Source organism: Oreochromis niloticus, linkage group LG14, assembly GCF_001858045.2.
Source record: "Oreochromis niloticus isolate F11D_XX linkage group LG14, O_niloticus_UMD_NMBU, whole genome shotgun sequence".
Lineage (NCBI taxonomy): Eukaryota > Metazoa > Chordata > Actinopteri > Cichliformes > Cichlidae > Oreochromis > Oreochromis niloticus.
In genome coordinates this window covers 6,187,624-6,208,150 of record NC_031979.2, presented here as the reverse complement: position 1 = coordinate 6,208,150, position 20,527 = coordinate 6,187,624, and the positions used below count along the sequence as shown (strand labels likewise).

General features: G+C 41.6%; 1 protein-coding gene across 2 annotated transcripts in view; it reads left to right on the top strand.

Moving 5' to 3' along the window:
* zgc:153039 overlaps window positions 1–20,527 on the top strand; it is an 89,217-nt gene that overhangs the window by 45,199 nt on the left and 23,491 nt on the right. For both annotated transcript variants that reach the window (XM_005461008.2, XM_013264773.2), the window contains 2 exons: window positions 1,372–1,454; window positions 15,567–15,691. In XM_005461008.2, coding sequence (XP_005461065.1) covers window positions 1,372–1,454; window positions 15,567–15,691 — 208 coding nt within the window. The remainder of the gene's footprint in view (window positions 1–1,371; window positions 1,455–15,566; window positions 15,692–20,527) is intronic.

Genomic DNA, 20,527 nt, shown 5'->3' with positions numbered 1-20,527 from the left:
AAATGTCACACATAAACTAAGCATTAGACCAGAGGCCTGCAACAGGCACAATGACTGACACCTGTGGGGTATACAGCAAAGGAAGTTCAATACAGCCAGGCTTTCTTTGGATCAGCTGCTGTGACAAAACCTGAAAGCCCAGTGAGGGATAATGGATATCACAACGTTAGTTATCAGTGTTTTCTGCTATCCAAGCTTTCTATTTCTTCCTCACATGAAAAGAGTCGTTTTGTGCACCATGTGACTCTTCTTCCACACAAAATAATCCCTGTCAGTTCTGCCTACGCCAGTCAGAGATGATGACAATGATAAAATGGTGATTAAAAATCTACAAAAGTAGAAAAACAGTGTTTTTTTAAGCTTTTGTTATTTTTACTGCAGTAGTTCTGAAAAATCAAAACACAGATTAAAAATGATGAGTTTCCTCATTAGAAGCTACACATTAGTAACACAACTGAAACTATAAACTGGATATATTTAAACATCAAACGTTACTTTCATAGTCTACCAAAGGTGTGGAAATTGCTTTAGTTTGTCAGCACATCAAAATAAAATTGCACATATAAACTGTATTTCCTTAGCAGAGAATCTATACTGCAGAGAATTAGTGAAAACATGAAGCTTGTAGCTGATTTTGAACTGACACTTAATATAAATAAAACTCTGAACAGGTTATATGTTCATAGGCATAAGTTACCATGGTGATTTAGCCAGTTTAAAAAAAGGATCAATTTTTGTGACACGAAAACTTTAAGCTCAACATAGCTTGCTAACCCAATAATCGTGATTCTTAGTACACCCCAGTGCTCTGCACTTGCTATTTAACTTCCCCAGATATCGACACTGTGTCAAGCTGTGTCCCCTTTTCTGCTTCTACGAGCACATTTAATAGATAACACTGTCTATTAAAACCGAGGAAGGCCATTCGTTACAATCTTTCACTGATTAAGCTGTTCTGTTGACACATGCTTTACTGATGTGAGCATGGAAGACTGTTGTTACGGTGACGCTGCTGCTAAATATTTGTGGGGTGGCTGTAGCTCAGGTGGTAGAGCAGGTCACCTACTGATCGGAAGGTTGGTGGTTCGATTCCTGGCTTCCCCTAGTCTGCATGCCAAATATCCTTGGGCAAGATACTAACCCCAAATTGCTCTCCGATGCATCCATTGGAGTGTGAATGTTAGCTAAAAGAAGCACTTAGACAAATGTGCTTGTGTGAATGGGTGAATGCACAAGTTGTGTAAAGCGCTTTGAGTGCTCAGAAGAGTAGAAAAGCGCTATATAAGAACCAGTCCATTTACCAAATATTTTAATGCTAAGATTCAAAAGGTCACTGTCTTCATTGTTTTTGTTTTTTTCTCACATCTGCAGGTAAGGCGCTGTGGCTGGCTAAGAAGACATCTCACAGTGGCAACCCCTGGGTCTCAGTGCTGATCTCCTGGTTTCTAGTGCAGGTTAGTAGTGATAAGCAAATCAGTATCAGCAGATAAGTGCACCTTTATATCACGTCAAGCAGTACTGCTAAATAACTGTAAGTAAATGTTTTGTAATCAGTGTGTGGGCTGAGGAGAAAAGAGTCTAATGTTAGAGATTGTCCTGTCAGCTTCATGTTTTGTGCAAATCAGTATGAGGAAACATGTTTTGAATGGCAAAATTAAAAGCAAAGAAATGCTGTGTCAAAAATAAGAGCTTCAGTGATCAAACGTCCAAACAAGATAACACTAGCCTTAGACTTGGCTTTCAATATTTCACTGAAATCAGTAACATTCTTCTATGGGAGATATAATTCTCAGTGCATAAGGAAGGTAGAGAACCTTCAAACAAGCCAATATTATTTCTGTATAATTAATGCAAGGTTGGCAAGGTAGGGGGACAAAATCATCGGGAATTCCTGTTGTTTGGATTGTTCAGTGTTTTTCAAAGAAACTTTCCTCAGGCAAGAAGATCAGAAAGTTCTCTCTCCCTTCAAACTAAACTTATTCATTCACCAGTTCAGCCTGAGCAGTTTGATGTCTTTGTTTTCTATCACTGCTCAATCTGCATCCACGCACACCTGTCATAGTGCTGCTTAAATTTGTGCATTTGCATTAAACAAATGGCACCTGAAGTCAGTTATTCTGTCGACTAATGCGTTCCAAAGGCGTGCTTCTGCATCACTAAAGTCTCTTTGGTTTAATAGCGTTCAGTGAATTTTCCAGAAAAGTGCAACTTACTTACTTTAAGTAGTTCTACTGTGTTGATTGGTAGGTGAGGATGCTGAAATTTCCTTTCCTTCCCCGTCTTTTATTAATAACACTTTAAAAATTTCGATAGACAAAGAGATATAACTAAATAGAGAGACAGACAGACAGACAGACTGTGGGATTTGCAGAGGATAGCAGCTGGGAGGAAAATGGATCAAGATGAAGTGCATCTCACTTTTGTAACATGGTTACAGACTGCTACCACAGAGGCAATATCTGTCAGATATCTGACAGTTTATAATGTTATTCATAACTGCTGCAGGCATTTATGTCCCTTTAGATTAAAGTGGACCCATTATGTGTTTCTTTATTTTTCTGTCATATATATTTTGTTACAATGGTGGCTGCAAAAGTTTCAAATCGGGAGGCCAGTCGATGTAAATGTAATCCCTGTGAGCCAAAAGGTCAGGCTTCAGACTTCTCACTTCATTTCTCCAATCTAGGAAGAACATCCATCCATCTGTTAGCTCATTTTTTTGTCACTTTTCTGGATCCAGGTTGCAGGAGCACAAGTCTAAGCAGAGAGGCAGAGAGCTTTCCTCCCTCAGCTCTTCTGAGGGGGCTAGTGAAAAAGATGTAGTCCCTCCAGTGGGTCTTGGGTCTGCCCCTGGGCCTCCTCCCAGTTGGACATGCCTGAAATACCTCACATAGGAAGGACAAAGGAGGCAACCTAGTCAAATGCCTGAACCACTCAAACCCCCTCCTTTCAGTGCGGAGGATAACGTCTCCACTCTGAGCTTCTCCCAAATGGCCGAGCTCATCGTCCTGTCTCTAAGGGAGCGGTCAGCTCATGGCCATAAGTTCAATTCAGTTCAATTCAATTTTATTTATATAGCGCCAAATCACAACAAAAGTCGCCTCAAGGCGCTTCATAGGTACAGAGAAAAACCTAACAATCATATGACCCCCTATGAGCAAGCACTTTGGCGACAGTGGGAAGGAAAAACTCCCTTTTAACAGGAAGAAACCTCCGGTTTGTGAGGGGAGGAATGTAGATCAACTGTTAAATGGACAGATTCACCTTCACTCTCTGTTCACCATCGCACATTGAGCCCATCTGTCGATCTGTCAATATAGCCCTCCCTCTGCACTTTCCTTTCTATGATCATTAGCATGGTGTTAGTCTTCAACCCAACAACCCACTTCACTTATAGTGTCGCAGTTGTAAATAAAACACAACCACATTAGTATGTTTTAACATGCATACTTATTTATTTATGCTGAAACATAAAAGCTATTTCAGACATGGTTACTCAGGAGACTACAATAAGAAGCTCAAAGTGACAAACATTTTGTCTTTTTTCACACTTGGACCAATCTATGACTGCATGGATGAACCTTTCTTCAGCCTGATGGGGCTCACATTGAGTCTTTGCTGTTAATTCCCACTGCACGCACCAATATCATGACGTCAGACACACATGCCATGAAAGTGTGCTTTTTAGAGCTTTGTTAATAAGCAGATGTTTAGTTCAAGTTAATCAAGATAATCAGGTGTAAAAGGCTGTCAAATGAATTCAAAACCTTTAAGTGGAATTAACTTTATACAACTTAATCCATTTAATTCCTTTAAGCCTTCAGCTTCACAGTATAAAATACACACAGACTATTTAGAACTGTCCAAGAATAAAAATAGGGAGGTGGAAAACATTCAGAAGCATTTTTGACAAGTAAAATTATAGCTAAACAAGAGTAACTTATCATCTAATTGATTCACTTCCCATCTGGGTTCATTACTAGCAACAACTGGGTGTGTAGGTGATTAAAGTGTAGAGGCAGTGCAAACTGAACAAGACCGAACAATATCAGAGCAGCTGAATGGAACAAACTGGCACTTTTTTCCCACTCTGACCAATAGACAGCACATAGTGTTTTTCTCTTCTATTGTGTCACCTAAGTGGAGGAAAGAAGCCAATTTAGACCAGGAGAAAATATTGGCAGAGGAGAGGAGGGTGGGGATAGAGATGAAGAGCAGGCGGAGGATCTTAGGAGCAAATAGGCCTGACTAAACCATCATTATCAGAGGTGAGTGTTAAAGGCTGAATGGCTTGTCATTATTTGCGCCCTCTCTTTTTCTCACTCGCTGTCCCCCTCTCGTCCCCTTCTCTTCATCTCCGGCACTCTCCAGGAGCGGAGGAGGAGCAATTAGATGGAAATCGTTAGCTGCGTCACCGCTGCTGCCATCATCAGAAATCATTGACTCCTGTCCTCTTTCTCCCTGCCTCTTCCTCCACCATTTGAATGATTCACTGATGACAAAAGTCTGATTGTAATCTTGCCTTAAACTCTCATGTGCCGCGGGATTGAAAAGGAAGGAGGAGGGAAGAGGGAGGCAGGGGCCTTGCTTTGATTTTTATTGGACTTCTAAGTAAAGGAGAAATGATCAGGGAATGCAGGGAGAGTAGAAGCATAAATGGTTGAAGAGAAGATTAAAGAGCATAGGGTTGGATGGTGATCTGAATATATAGGCTGTAACCCAAGAAAAATGAATGGTATGAAGTACGTATGTCACTTCCAAAGGACGTCAATAAACTTGGCAAAAACAAAACAAGATGAACCAGACAAAGCCGCAACAGCCTGGCACTTCCTCCTCATGCTGGTCACCAACTTTGTCACACACTGCTGTGTGATGGCGTCCCACTCTTCAACTAGCATTTGTCATATGTCAACCAATGTGGTTGTGTTCAAAGCTCTGGCTCTAACAGTACGCCCAAGCTGATCCATAGTTTTGATTCTACTATCCAGCACTGATCGGGCACCCAATTCTCAGCACCTGGGGTACCAGAAGCTCAAAACAAGAGTACATTTCTTCAATGCAACCCACATACTCATCTCTGCTTCTCAAGCCACAAATGCATTTTCCTTATAAATTTGGCATCATTTAAGGGGAAATATACCATTGGAATGCCTGCTTAAGAATTATTGCCATCAAACACTATTGCAACAAAGCAATAGTGTTTGATTAAACACAAATGTTCCTACTTTTGTGTTAAGTTTAGATTATTGAAAACCTTATCTGATTTAAAATTGGCTGAGCCCCTCTTAAAGATTAGCTCTTTGTGAACTTTCGCTTTCGCTTCAGAGAAGCTACTGTGTTGACTTTTTGCTTTAAATTTAATTTTGTGGAAATTTTATGATAAACTTGTTCATGTGGTACTTTCGATGCACACACACACAATAGTGCCACAATTTAAGTTGTTGGGACAACTTAAATTGCTGCTGTTGGATTCGGATCCAGCTTTCATCACTGTTGATCCTTGACTGGTCATTTTTACACTGCCGGTGATGTTTGTTAATGTTTGACCACAGTTTTAGGCTTGTGTTGAAATCAAAAAACGGTGCTACAGGCCGGACATTTGGTTTAAATAATCTCAATGGAATCTAAAATCTTGTGAAGAAACGTGACAGATGGGAACATTTTTGATGACTCGTAGGAAGCAAACCAACCACTACGGCAGTGGCTGCCTATGAAACCAAACCAATTTATCAGTCACAACCCTGATGGTAAAGAAACCTGACAACAGGTCACTTCAGTCAGCTTACTGGAACAATTCAGACGGATACAGACCTGTCAATAGCCACCAGGTGTTCTCCAGCCAGTAATCATGAATCTTGAGTTGGATATAAGAGTTGAGGGGGGCTATGTTATGGACGGGAATGCAAATTTAATCTGAAGTGAGTGCTGATGGAATCTGTGTTATCATAAAACACTTCCAAAGGTTGATTCTGTTCATCTGGATGTAGCGTTTTCAGTATGAGAAACGTTTCGTCACTCATCCAAGTGACTTCTTCAGTCTTTGCTGACTGCAGGGTTCCCCAATCTTATAAACAGTACATTTGCATAATGACTGAAAGCAGCCCACTGAAGGAACAATGGGCTGGGAGGTCAGTTCCTTCATCGTGATTATGCAAATTCTCATGACCATTGATCAACAATCACTGATCAAAGCCCACTGATCAATGGCCATGAGTACCATTCACAGAGAGTTGGGGAATGGCTGCAATCACAGCATTGTAAGAGGGCGAAAGATGTACCCTTAGGCCCCCTCCTCAATTCAGAGATGGTCTTTCCCTTTTCACGTAAATGGCCTTCTTGACTCTGCGCTCAAACCAGCATTCCTCCCTGTCCAGGATGGTACATCCTCATCATTGAAAGAGTATCCACTGGCCTGTAGGTGTAAATAGACTGGCCTGACGAGGTAGCTCTTCTGTGTTGTGCCATCCACTTCGCCAGAGGTTGTTTGGTTTCCCCCGATGTATAAGTCCTGGCAATCCTCCTGGCACTTAACAGCGTACACTATATCACTCTGTTTGTGTCGGGGGACCCGATCCTTGGAGTGGACCGATTTCCTTCATTGGGCTGGTTTCAGTCATTATGCAAATGTACTGTTTATAAGATTGGGGAAACCTGCAGTCAGCTGAGACTGAAAAAGTCACTTGGATGAGTGATGAAACGTTTCTCCCACTGAAAACGCTATGTCCAGATGAACAGAATCAACCTTTGGAGATTTACTTACCTGGATGATTGAGAATGCATCAATACGTTATCATAAAACAGTTGTTTGAGTCTTTAACAGCCGATGGGAGAAAGCAGAACTCTGTACAACAAACATCTTTCCTCTTTGTTGGTGTAGAGGAGCAGTTGCAGCACAGACGCTCACCTCCTTGCCTCTGTGATGTCTTTATTTTTGATGTACAGTTTGACTTATGTCAGTTATACTTTGCTCCATGGTTACCTTACAGACAAGGAAACTCCAGAGTTTGGGACCAGTAGCGGTCCAATCATTTGACATTCTAGTCTGTATTTGAGTGTTAACGTGAAAGGATCGTTTCACGTTTTATAAATACTAATACAATAAATTGTACATGTCTTCATAGTCAAGTTCTTTTATAACCCTCTTGAATGAAAGGTGAAAGCCTTCACTTTGCGATTGTATTAGTTCAAATTCACTGTGGTGTTGTACCGAATTGTCTCTGTTAGGGCTGGGCCATATTATACCGTTCACGGTAATACCGGTATAATGTTTGGCAACGATAGGAAAATGAAATATCGCGATAGAATATGGGTCAAATGCGCATGCGCAGTGCCTTTGTTTTCATACGCACATGGCCGATTGTTGAGTGAAACGGATGAACCAGAATTAGTTTGTAAAAATGGTGCCACTTCAGTGATGTGGAACTGGTTTGTTGTTTGTCCGTCAGATACACAACAAAGCACAGTTTTTTGTAGAACATGCAAGTGGCCGTCGTTATTGCCGTATTTGTCGGACTAAGGTGCTCGTAAACCTGGGAGTAATCTGGGTCCTAAACTCCCTCCTTTTCAGGTCCCAAAGTCAAACAAACACTGCAGCATCACTAAGAGTTAAAAACGGTCTAAATTCTTTCATCTTTCATAAAATGATCAGCGTTGCTGCTTTACCAGGTGTAACTATGAAGTTTAAGATCCAGGCACCCATGAAAACAGAATTTATTACATTTAACGGAGTTAGAAGTTAGCAGGAAGCTAGCGGAAGTTAGCTCGCTAGTTTCGCTAGTTACCTAAGCATGATATAGCATATTCTGACTGAGAGATTTCTGAAAAAATTCAAACGTACAGCTCTGCTATCACTTCCAACACAAACGAGGACAGAAAGCTACACAGCAGTGACGTTTGTAAGGTTACTGAAGTTGGGCTAGCTGGTTTATAATGATGTGCTACGTGATCGCTAGCGACACAGCTATGTTAGCATAACAAACAGTGAAGCTGGAGGATGAACGCTAACACTTTTCCACTCAATAAAAGTTAACGAGAAGTTTCCTGATGGTTAGAGACAAGTGCAATCGCATAGCAGGATGCTGTAAACGGACCAAACTTCAGTCAGGAGAACAACTGAGATAATCCATCCACAATACGAGGTTAGTCATTAATATACTGCAACAATATGGGAATAGAGCAGCTGTGATAGAATACAGCATTAATGAATCAATTGTACAGAAGTGGAGGAAGCAAGAAGAATGAGTTGAATAAAGTTTGATTTATCTGACTGCTTTGTTTTGCTTAATGTGTCTTATAACCCCGTGCACCTTATGGTCCGAAAAATATGTATTTGACTTTTTTATTTGGCGCACTGCAGTATAATGTTGCAAAGCACCTCTTTTTAACTTCAGTGGATATTATACATGGTTATGCTCAGGATATGTCAGCCTATTTCTACTGGAAATGCCTTTTGGTTAAACCTTTAGCAAGGAATTTGCATTTGCACTGTTAAGTTTTTATATAGCTTTAATGCACATAAAAAACAGCTGCTTGTTTAAGTGAAAATAAATGGATGGTGTTTTTTTGCGCTAGTAAAGTTGTGGAGTTGTATTTTGTTTCGCATCAATTATATCGTCAGTTATATCATTATCGCAAATTTTCAAATATATATCGTGATAAATATTTTTGGCCATATCGCCCTGCTCTAGTCTCTGTCCTAGCTGATGGACCCGGCTTTCTGCATCTGAACTTTAGAATGTGCTGTATGGTTGTTACCTGTAACGCTTAGCCATTTCTGGAAAAGCACATTTTTGTAGTAAAAAGCATTACTCAGCTTTTTCCACTTTATTCTTTTTATTTAATAAAAGTGTGTGTGCGAGCCCTTACACTGCAAGGACCTGTGTGGCAATTAATGCACACTGCTCTCCAGTAAAAACAGTGTTTTAAATCAGCGCATAATAGCAGGAGAGAGGTGGTGTGTGTATGCACACACAAACGCAACTCATTCACACCCAGTTGGTGTGCTGTCAGAGCGGTTGTACATGCAGGCCTGTGTCTGAGTTAATTGCTAATTAATGCTCTGGTAGAGCCAGCTCCCACGGGTGCACTGAAGAGACACCCACTGACTTTGGCTGTCAGAGGTCAGCAGTGCTCCCTCACACACTTTCTCTTTTTCACTTGTCTTCCTCTCTCTTCTTTGTCTTCCCCCACTTCTCCAGCCTCACTGCTCCCTCGGTGCATCTGGTGACCTGTTCTCCCCGCCTGTCAATAATGTGACATCATTAATTTCAACTCCCCACCGTTACATTTTCTACCCCTCTCTCTTCCTCGGTGTACATCTGCCTTATGGTGGCTGCTATCTCCCCTCCACACATACCAATAATATATCCTTGAGCTCATGAATATGTTCCCCAACTCTGGAGAAGTTTCTCAGTAGCAAATCATAAAACACACAATAAAAGGAGAGAGAGAGAGGCAGTGTTCTGTGTTTGTACAGTACAGCAGTTACCTCCTTGGTCTGTGCAATCAGCCCCTGCAGCTCACAAACAAATATAAAAAGCTCACTCCATGATGATGAAACAACTGTAGGAAATGTTTCATTCGGCACACAAGAGCTAATGACGGTCTTTACCTGAAAGATTTACATCTGCTGTTCCTCCACCAAAGTGAAGGTGAGGTGCTTGAGGAACGGAAGGTAGCAGTGGGGAAGATATCCATTTCTGACAATTTAGTCGTGTTCGCACCACAATCCAACAGAGATTGTTGCAAATGAGTGTAATTTACACACTGAATGAACAGCTAAGCTGTGGTTTGTGTGATGGTGATAATGTGTTGTGAAAGTAGCACACATGTATTACTGTGACATTAGAGTTTCGATCAAATGAATGATAAAGTTGAGCTGAGGAGGGGGGGGTGATCATGTGTGTTTATTACTAAGGTTTAGTTTCATGTCAAATACATCTGAGATAGCTGCTTGTAATATTCTCTTGGATGTGGATACAGTTGATATTTACAAGCATAAAGTACAACATAGAATGAATTAAATAAATGTCACACATTCAGTGTTATTTTATAGTTTTGATGTCTTACATGTTGTGGCAAAAAAATAAACTAAAGAAATGGACAAGTAGTTTCCATCTTAAGAACTCTGTTTTCCCAATAACAGGATAACTTGTTGTTCCTCAAGTCTCTGAAAGTAGAATGGGAGCTAGAACCTGAACCATCCCTTAGCTATGCTACTAAAGGCTCAGATTGTTTGGGGAACCCCCCTTTCCACTCCTGTTGCATTTACAATCCAATACTGGATGTTTCACTACCCCAGGTGATGGTTGAGCAGTTGGCTGCCCCTGACCCTGGTTCTGCTAAAGGTTTCTTCCTATTAAAAGGGCGTTTTTCTTTCCCACTCTCGCCAAGTGCTGCTGAAAGGAGATCACTTGATTTTGGGGTTTTCTTTCTAATACTGTAGAGTCCTTAGTGATGGGTTTGTAGCTTAACCGTATTCGCTGGAACGTTGAAGACAATGTAATTACACAGCAAAGCAAGACACGAGTAGGCAAAGTTCTTTATGTTTCTCGTGCACGGGAGAGAACTGGACAAACGCCGTTCCTTCGCTTGACCCCAGTTGCTCTCGTCCGCTCTCCCGTAACACTGCTCTTTTATTGAGGTTACATGAATATGCATAGGTTCATTAACATATGACGTCTACATACTGCTCACCTAATGCGGAGTTTTTAATCGTCAAATGCAGACCTTATTATCTCCCCAGAGAGCTCACTTCGATCATACTCACTGCAGTATATATCCCCCCCGACGCTAATGCTAGGTTGGCCATGAAAGAACTTTCTGCAGCCATTAACAAACACCAGAATAAACACCCCGAGGCTGCTTTTATTGTTGCTGGCGACTTCAACCACACCAACTTAAAGACAGTCCTCCCCAGATTCCACCAACATGTCTCCTGCCACACCAGAGGAGACAAGAGTTTAGACCATGTTTATTCCAACCTGGCTGGAGCCTACAAAGCAACACCCCTCCCCCACATTGGACAATCGGACCATCTCTCCCTGTTCCTCACACCTAGGTATTCACCACTCATCCAACGTGGGAAACCTGCTGTGAGGACAATTAAAGTGTGGCCAGAGGGAACAGACGCAGTGCTCCAGGACAGATTTAAAAACAGAGACTGGAATATGTTCACCAACACAGACCTGGACCAGTACGTCTCATCTGTACTGGATTACATCTCCGAAACCACAGACAGTGTCACCACCCAGAAACGGATCACCATGTACCCCAACCAGAAGCCTTGGATGAACCGGGATGTTCATCTCCTCCTGAAGGCCCGCAACACTGCCTTTAGGTCAGGAGATGCACACGCCTACAGTACAGCCAGGGCTAATCTAAAGAAGGGCATCAAAAAAGCCAAACACCATTACAAAAAGAAGGTAGAAGAACACTTCTCCAACTCCAACCCCCGACGCATGTGGCAAGGACTCCAGACCATTACAGACTACAGGACCACCAAACCCTCCCCCACATCCTCTGATGCCTCCTTCCTTAACGAGCTCAACAACTTTTATGCTCGTTTTGAGCGAGGGAACCCCACAACCATAACAGACATGACGCCAGACCACCAACCTCTGACTCTCTCCCCCACCGATGTAGGAGCGGTGCTGAGCAGGATCAATGTCCACAAGGCTGCAGGTCCTGATGGCATCCCCGGGCATGTTCTCAGAGCGTGTTCTGAGGAGTTTGCAGGAGTGCTCACAGACATATTCAATCTGTCCTTGGCCCACGCTGTGGTACCGGCCTGCTTCAAATCCACCTCCATTGTCCCGATACCCAAAAACTCCAACCCATCTAGCCTCAATGACTACCGCCCAGTAGCACTCACCCCCATCATCACTAAGTGCTTAGAGCAGCTGGTCTTAGCACACTTCAAATCCTGTCTCCCCCCCACCCTGGACCCCCACCAATTTGCATACCGCCAGAACAGGAGCACAGAGGATGCAGTCTCCATCGCACTGCACTCTGTCCTCTCACACCTGGACAACAACAACACCTACGCCAGAATGCTGTTTATAGACTTCAGTTCAGCATTCAATACAATCCACCCCTCACAACTCATCAGGAAACTGACAGACCTGGGCATCAGTTCCCTCATCTGCAAATGGTTACTGGACTTCCTGACCAACCGCCCCCAACATGTCTGACTGGATAACCGCTGCTCATCAACAATCACAATGAACACCGGTGTACCACAAGGCTGTGTGATGAGCCCTTTCCTCTACTCCCTCTTCACCCACAACTGCAGACCTGCTGATGGTTCTAACACCATCATTAAGTTTGCAGATGACACCACGGTGATTGGCCTCATCAGCGGCAACGATGAGACCGCCTACAGGGAGGAGGTGGATCGTCTGGCTGAGTGGTGCGACACAAACAACCTGCTGCTTAACACTGAGAAGACTAAGGAGCTCATCGTGGACTACAGGAGGAATGCTGACCCACATCCACCCATCCACATTAAGGGGACGGCTGTGGAGTGTGTGAGCAGCTTCAAGTTCCTGGGAGTCCACATCTCCGAGGATCTCATCTGGACGACCAACTGCTCCAAGCTGGTCAAGAAGGCTCACCAGCGCCTCTTCTTCTTGAGGACTCTGAAGAAGAACCACCTGTCCTCAGACATCCTGGTGAACTTCTATCGCTGCATCATCGAGAGCATCCTGACCAACTGTATAACAGTCTGGTACGGGAACTGCTCCGCCTCGGACCGGAAGGCGTTGCAGAGGGTCGTGAAAACTGCCCAGCGCATCGCCGGAGCACCGCTTCCTGCCATAAAGGACATCTACAGGAAGCGGTGTCTGAAAAGGGCTGGGAAAATCATCAAAGACCCCAGTCACCCATCACATAGACTCTTCACCCTCCTGCCCTCTGGGAGGCGCTACAGGAGCCTCCGGACTAAGACCACCAGGTACCGGAACAGCTTCTTCCCCACAGCTGTCAGACTCCTGAACTCTGCCTCCTGACATCTGACCCACGTTAAACTCATGGACTGAACATACACACACCCACAACCACTAGCACTTTACCACTACTGTACAGTTCTGTGTAAATAATCATTCTGTACATACGATAATTTTTAATCCTACAACTGTTTATAACTTACATAGTTCACATTTCTGTATAACTGTATATCTCAGATTTCTGTATAGTTTTTATTTCATATTTATATCCTGTTCATAGCCTGTACATAGCTTGTACTCACTACAGCCTGTACATACTTATAGTTATAGAATATTCATAACATACTTCACACTGTGTACATTATAACATACCATAATAGACCCATTTCTGTAATATACTTACATATCTATATTATTGCTAATATATATTGTAATATATCTATATCACGGCTAAAGCACTTTCTGGATGGATGCAAACTGCATTTCGTTGCCCTGTACCTGTGACATGTGCAATGACAATAAAGTTGAATTCTATTCTATTTTATTCTATACACACAAAGAGTACCTTGCCTGTGCGTTGTGTAAGTATGTGTGTGTGTGTGTGTGTGTGTGTGTGTGTGTGTGTTTGGGGTCAAGATGTGACCCTGTGAAGACTCCCCAAAGCTGGTGCCAGGAGTCTAGCGGTCCATCTAAACAAAAGGCTCTTACACTCAAACAGATATACGTGTGTTTGCTATACCATATATCAGCAAGAGAAGATACGACCTCTCCTAGGAGGTGTGTGATCTATGCCAGAACACTCTGAAGAGGAGTGAACGCACTCCCCTCTTCATGCTACACAGAGTTGTTACAGACCTCCTAGGATGAGACATTCTTTTCAATCTACAAATGATTATATACTTCTAAGCATATATGAGTAGATATTTCTAAGCATAAATGACAATAAACAATACAAATCTAACACTTAGCTTGCAAAACACACTGCTATAAGATAGCTGTTGTTGTGAATTTGCTCTTTATAACTAAAACTGAATTGAAGTGAATAAAAAGTTTGAACTATTTACAAAAAGAGCAGGAAACCCTCAGAAATGAGTTTTCAGTTTTGCACAGCTCTCTGTGAAGCTTTTAGCTACTTGTAATTTAAAAATGATTTGAATTTCTGATCTTAAACTTTGCTATCAGCATTTAGTGGCACATTCTACAACTTGTAGTTGGAGACAAGCAAGTAAAGTGAGTATTAGTCTCATAGTTGACACATTTTAACATGTACACTAAGCAGCTCCTGGCCCAAAGTCAATAACAAGATAATTTGGTTTAAATTTAAAATTGTACTGTAGCTTTGTGTATATAACTTAGCCTTTTGCATTTCTTGTCTAAATGTAAGTTTTTCTTTTTAAGCTGTAACAGTCATTCAAAAAATAATGTTTTTTCTTTTACAGCTTAATAGTAGTGTGTTAATTGTAGGTTAATTACAAGGTTCTGGTAAAATGAGGGAAAAATATATATTTAAAAGAGGATGCATATGCAGCAACAGTCTAATACTCCAGTATCCAAAATGACCATTTCCAATCCACATTATCAAGTGACACTAAGTCCAAACATTAAGCTATGTCATTGTAATTTATTATGCTAAGTAAACTGTTGTCAGGTGAAACAGTCGAAGCTTTTACGGTCTTTATTCGCAACTTTCCCGTCCAAACATTACTCGCATAGAGCCTTGTTCACACATTCTCATATCAGGGAACATGGCAGGGAGCAGGGCTTATAATGAGGTCATCATTTCCCTGCTCCATTAGAAGTCAACTAGTGCACCTCTGTAAGAAAGGGTGAGTCTCATACATCTATGTGCTGTCATTATTATTAGATGTACGGCTCTCCCCCTGAATCGGCCGCTGAGAATATGAAGTGCAAGCGGATGTGGCTGTATTGTCACGTAGCTGCCATAGCTAACATAGCTGCCTGTCTGAACAGCAGGCTTGATACCATCTTTATTAAAACTCAACATTAGCCTCAGTAAGTGGCTCCCAAAGTGGAGCCAGATGACCACCTGTGGTCCTTCCAAGATCCCCAGAAAAATGTAGAACAGTTTAGTTTAATGATGTCTTGCTCCCTAGATGCTAGTCTAATCTATCCTTTATGTCACCTCTTTCCACAGTGGAGCCAGATAATCATATCTCACAGCAAAAAGGTTTCTTGGGACCAAAACTCAATTATCTAGGGATCCTTGACTTGAAAATGTATGGAACCTCTGCCCTTGTTAAGACCTCACTTTAAATCCTCTGAGATATTTTAGCTCCAACAATTCTTAGATCTTGTTTCGACATGTCTGATTGCTGGTATTATTTTGTATATTTATTTTTTGTTATTTTATATTTTTGGAAAATATCCAGCTAAGAGGCAAACAAAGCTCAGATGTATCAGAGCAGCTGACATGGCTTTAACTTCATATTTTAGATTTATGGAAGTGAAAAGTTGTTAGGCGCTGGAAAAAAGCCATAAAAAAAAGAATTAAAATGCACTGTTCTGACTGTAGAATGTAGTATTGCTGTAAATGCTAATCTCTTCTCTTCTCTGTTTGTCTTCCCAACTTCTTTCCCTGCTTCTTTGTTTTGGTCATTCTAGCTGGTCCTGTTTTCAGGGAAGCTCAACACCATCGCCAGCATTGTGACCATTTTCTTCCTGCTGGTGTACGCTGCCGTGGACTTGGCTTGCCTCGCCCTAGAATGGGCCTCGGCACCTAATTTCAGGTACACACACGTCCGGTCATTTACACACACATGTAGACAAAGATTCTGTGCCATAATAAAGGCTTTTGGTCTTTTTTTTTCTTCAACAATTCTCCATCACTTTTTCCTGACTCACTGAGCACACCCCATTGTATTTTTTTTCCCTTTGCTATTGTTTATGTATATGTGTATTTGGAGGTGGTTGTTTGCCAGCTGGATGCTGCTATAGCGACGGTGTACTAATTAAAAGACATAAAACTGGCCACTGCTTATAGCCCCATATTGGACAGGGACTGACAATAAAACTGTTTGTTTTTGTGGAGGTGCAGCCTGAACTGGATGCTCAAGCTACAGCGTGTGGAGATGCTTAGAGATTTAAATTTACAATGTTTGTGGTGTGTGTGTGTGTGTGTGTGAGAGAGAGAGAGAGTGTGTGTGTGTGTGTGTGTGCTGTGTTTGTATTCCTAGGATGCTTGCAGTGATTCTGATTTATAAAAGCTCCTGGAAACCATTCTCACATAAGAGTAGCACAACTATGTGTGTGTGTGTGTGTGTGTGTGTGTGTGTGTGTGTGTGTGTGTGTGCATGCACATCCCTGTCTCAATGACATCATGACACAGCCAGGCATTTGATTCGATCTGCAACTTTTTATGACTCATTTCATATTTTCTTTGTGAGGTGTTGATGGTGTCACACAAAAAATCTCTTGGAAAATCCAATAACCTGTATTATTGTTTTTTTTTTTTTAAGATTCATACTTTCTCTGCTGGCTGTGAAATACATTTCCAACGTGTTAACTGCCACTGTTTTTATTTGTTATGGGGGAAAAGGAACTGTTTAAAAACCACACATCGCTTTATTGTTGTGACAGATTGCCTCCAGCAATGCATTTGCCGTTATATATTCCTCTGCAGTGATAGTTGGAAATGAGGCGGAAGACATGTTAGAACACTTGCATCTGCCCACATCAAGGACACATCAGTCAAGTGAAGCCAAAATCGGGATACAGCAGCAAACGTCAAACATACTGTATGTGAGGAAAAACAAAGAGGTTGATAAGTAATTCTTGTAATATTGGATCTGGGCGCAGTGGGATTTATTCAGCTGTTCTCTGAACATTTAGGTGCGCAATATGAGTGGATTAAACTGATGGCTGCATATTGGAGCTGAGCACCACAATTATACTCCTAGAGAGCAGTTTAGGCATTGAATTCCTCACTTAAGGACATTCACACAGAAGGACAGCATTTGTAAGCAACAACAACTGCTTCTATTTTCGATATTGAATGGAACCATTTATTCACAATAGAACTATTGATTGGGACACGGTGAAGGTTGAAGATGAAGCGATGCCTAGGAAAATAACAGAGAAATATCATTAGGTGCCCCTTCAGTGAGTCTGTCTGTCCTGTGGATGAACTCCCAACTTCATTGTACTGCATTGCAATAACAGTAGCTATGCTAGTTGTTGTTCTGTTTTGCAGTATTGGTTCACTTGGCGTAGCAACAAATGAAGCAGGTTTTCACTTACTGAAGCTCTTGTTTGCTTGACCCTGCAGCTTGCATTAAATCTTGCATCTCTAAAGCAGCAGAGATACAATCATCGCCAGCTGTTGTCCATGATGTTGGTGTTTGAGTGTGTCCGACGACAGTACAACATCCTCTAGCCCAGGGGTCAGCAACCTTTAACACCCAAAGAGCCACTTGGACCCGGTTTCCAAACAAAAGAAAACACTGGGAACCGCAAATACTTTTTGAAATCTAAAATGAAGATAACACTGTATATATTGTTTTTTTTTACCTTTATGCTTTGTGTGAATAACTAAAGTAAGTAAGTAAAGTTTATTTATTAAGCGCTTTTCACAGACAGGCAGTCACAAAGCGCTGTACACAAATATTAAAATAAACAATACAATCAATAGACATTATACACAATGTAAAAGATCAAAATATAACTAATGTAAAGAATATAAAATTCGTAGATTAACAAAAGGCTTGTTTGAACAGAAAAGTTTTTAACTGCTTTTTAAAAGAATCCACAGAGCAACTAAAGTGTGTTGCTTATGAAATCCATGAAGTGCATTTATTTAATTAACACATTTTGAACTCTTAAAGAAATATAACAAAAGGAAAGACACCCAGCTGAACTAAAATGATCCATGTAGCAAACAAAAACTGTTGTGAGCCGCCACCCTTATATCGCCTTTGGGCTTTTGGAGCCTTGACCTGACTTTTAAAAAGTAATTGGAAAAAATCACTATGCTGCTAAAAGATGAAAAATAGATATTTGCAAAATTCTGCCTAAATATGTATTTTATCTGGTTAATGTGTGTGGCGGGGCGTGGTCTGCAGTGCCGCTGCAGGGGAGTCGGACGCACCTGAGCGGCACCCGCAATCACGCCTCGCTGCCTTAAAGTCTGTGCTCTCTCTGCTGTTGTGTTGTTGGGCTGTGAGCTGAAAAGCTACAGCCGGCTGTATGCGTACAGCAACCGTGTGTGAAAAGTGGTCAATAAAGAGATGCTGAAAAGCATGTTCATGGAAACATCGTCGGGTCTGCCGTGGTACGAAGTCACTTTCATCTTTATGCAGGACTGTAAGCTGTCGTCTGTGAGGCGTGTTCACGGTGGAGAATAGCTGCTGACATAATGTGGATCCGAAGATCCATAACTGGCATATCTGGGGTTGAAAGTCTCGATAGATGCACAGCGTTTCGGCGGGTATACCGGCTTCCGCGAGTGTGACGCTTATTTTGAGCGATGGAAAATAATATAGTATAATTTTAATTTTATATATTTTAATATCACAATAACTTTTGCAATTTAGAACTACAAGTTAAAAAAAGAACTAAACACAAATAAAATACACTTCTGCTAGATACTTCTAATTTATTTTCCCAAACCACCCTGAGCCGCAGTACAAGGACTAAAGAGCCGCAGGTCGCCAACCCCTGCTCTAGGGAGACAGCTGAGCTGTAAGGATTGCCACAGACTTTATCAGGGGTATAAGCTGGCTAGGAAGCTGGCTAGTTAACAAAATAATAGCATGGGGATTTTTCAAAGGTAAACGGATTAAAAAAATAGAAATAAAATTTTACTAAACTGAACGAAAAACTGATATGTGAGGAATCGCTCTGGTAATATTGTTTAGAGGCATGTGGCATGGTTTTTTTTTTCTTCAGTTTTTTCTTGCATGCATACAATGTGTATTTACCGCAACAGAATATGCCCATATCTATAAAATACTTATGTGTTCATAACTGCTTTGAATGGACTGCCGTCCGGGCCCTAAAAGTGCAGAATTAAAAGACTGTGTCATGTGAGAGAAAATTTTATTTGTCAGCATGTTGATGATTTTTTTGTAGGTCTCAGATAACTACTAAGAAGCAGCAGAAATATAGACAGATAGCAAGTGTCTTCCGTAACGTGTTTGACCTCCATCCAAGCGTGTTCATACTTGACAGTTTCCCACTTAGCAAATTAACTCAGCTGTTAAAAATCTCAATCTGAAATCCCCATTTCTGAATATGACCCGCTGAGTCAAATGAAGTCAGTATGGCACAGAAAGGCTTTAGATAGCTTCACCGATATTAAAACATATTAACAGGAAAAAAGGCAAGAAATCCAAACAAAAATTTTATATAAAATGTACATAAAACCCTGTGAAACAGAGACATGAAGCGAAAGGGAGACAGAAGCAGAAAAATGTGGAGAAATAACATGCAAACATGGAAAAAATGGGAACAGAAGGCTGATCTGATACTGATGAAGAAGCTGTGCATCTGCTCTGTAGCTGTCTGCTCACTGAAGCTAGCTGAAGCGTCTCCTCTTAGCACATCTCCACTGTGGTACCATGAAAAGCACCACTGCTCACTAGAATTAGACTTGGTTATCACGACTTAGTAAGAACATCAGTTAAAAATGCACCTTTAATAGCTTCTTGTAAGTATCATTCGAGTTTGCTTCCCTAATATTTTAAGTTTGGTTATATTCCAGAAAGATAAAAAAAGTTACTTCCTCTGTTTATCTCCGGAAACTGCTGCACGACCAACAGTTCAGCATTGGAGGAGCTAAGAGTGTGAGTCGGTGCATAAACATGACAGACTGTCAGAAATGTAGCGTGATCTGAGCCCATTTGAGGTTTATATTCTGTAGGATACTTAGAGGTCAGTGAAGCTCTGTTAAAATGGAGCTGATGTCCTCTTTATTTTGGTAATAGCCTTGCTACAGAGTTCTGAATAAGCTCGAGCAAAAGCTACTGAATCTTTGGAAATTCACTCAAAAGCACGTCTTCTATGGGGGAAAGTTTTGGGGAAAGTTTTCACTTTGTAATGTGGCGGAAATGTTTCAAAGCTGCAATTCCTTCATCTGTATTCTTTCAAATTAGCGATGGCTAACTGCCACAGGAGTGCACTGTGGACACCAGTACACACTGTATACTTTAGTGAACAACGGGTTGCTCAAAAGTAAGTGTGAGAGAATAAACAGCTTTGAGTGTGCCACATTCAGTACCCAGTGTTTCCTCTGGTGCCCTCCATGTAGAGTGCTGTGTACTATCTGCTCATGCCTCGTTATCACTATGTGACCGCTGGCAAAGGCTACAGGACACAAAGTTAGCCTCAAAACTTTTCCCACTATCCCCTCTCTGTTGGCCGAGGGGACCGAGGCCTCTGGAGCTGATAAGATGATGTGTGCACCCCCCCCCAGCTGTTAATTCTGTTAGTTCACTGTTGCTGTGTCACTGGGCAAATTTGAACGCCAGTTGTTTATGTGTTTATTCGTTCAGTTTTTTTTGTCTCTCTCTGTGCTCTCTCTCTCTCTGCTCTCTGTCTGGCTCTCTCCCACATCTCTTTCCAGGCGA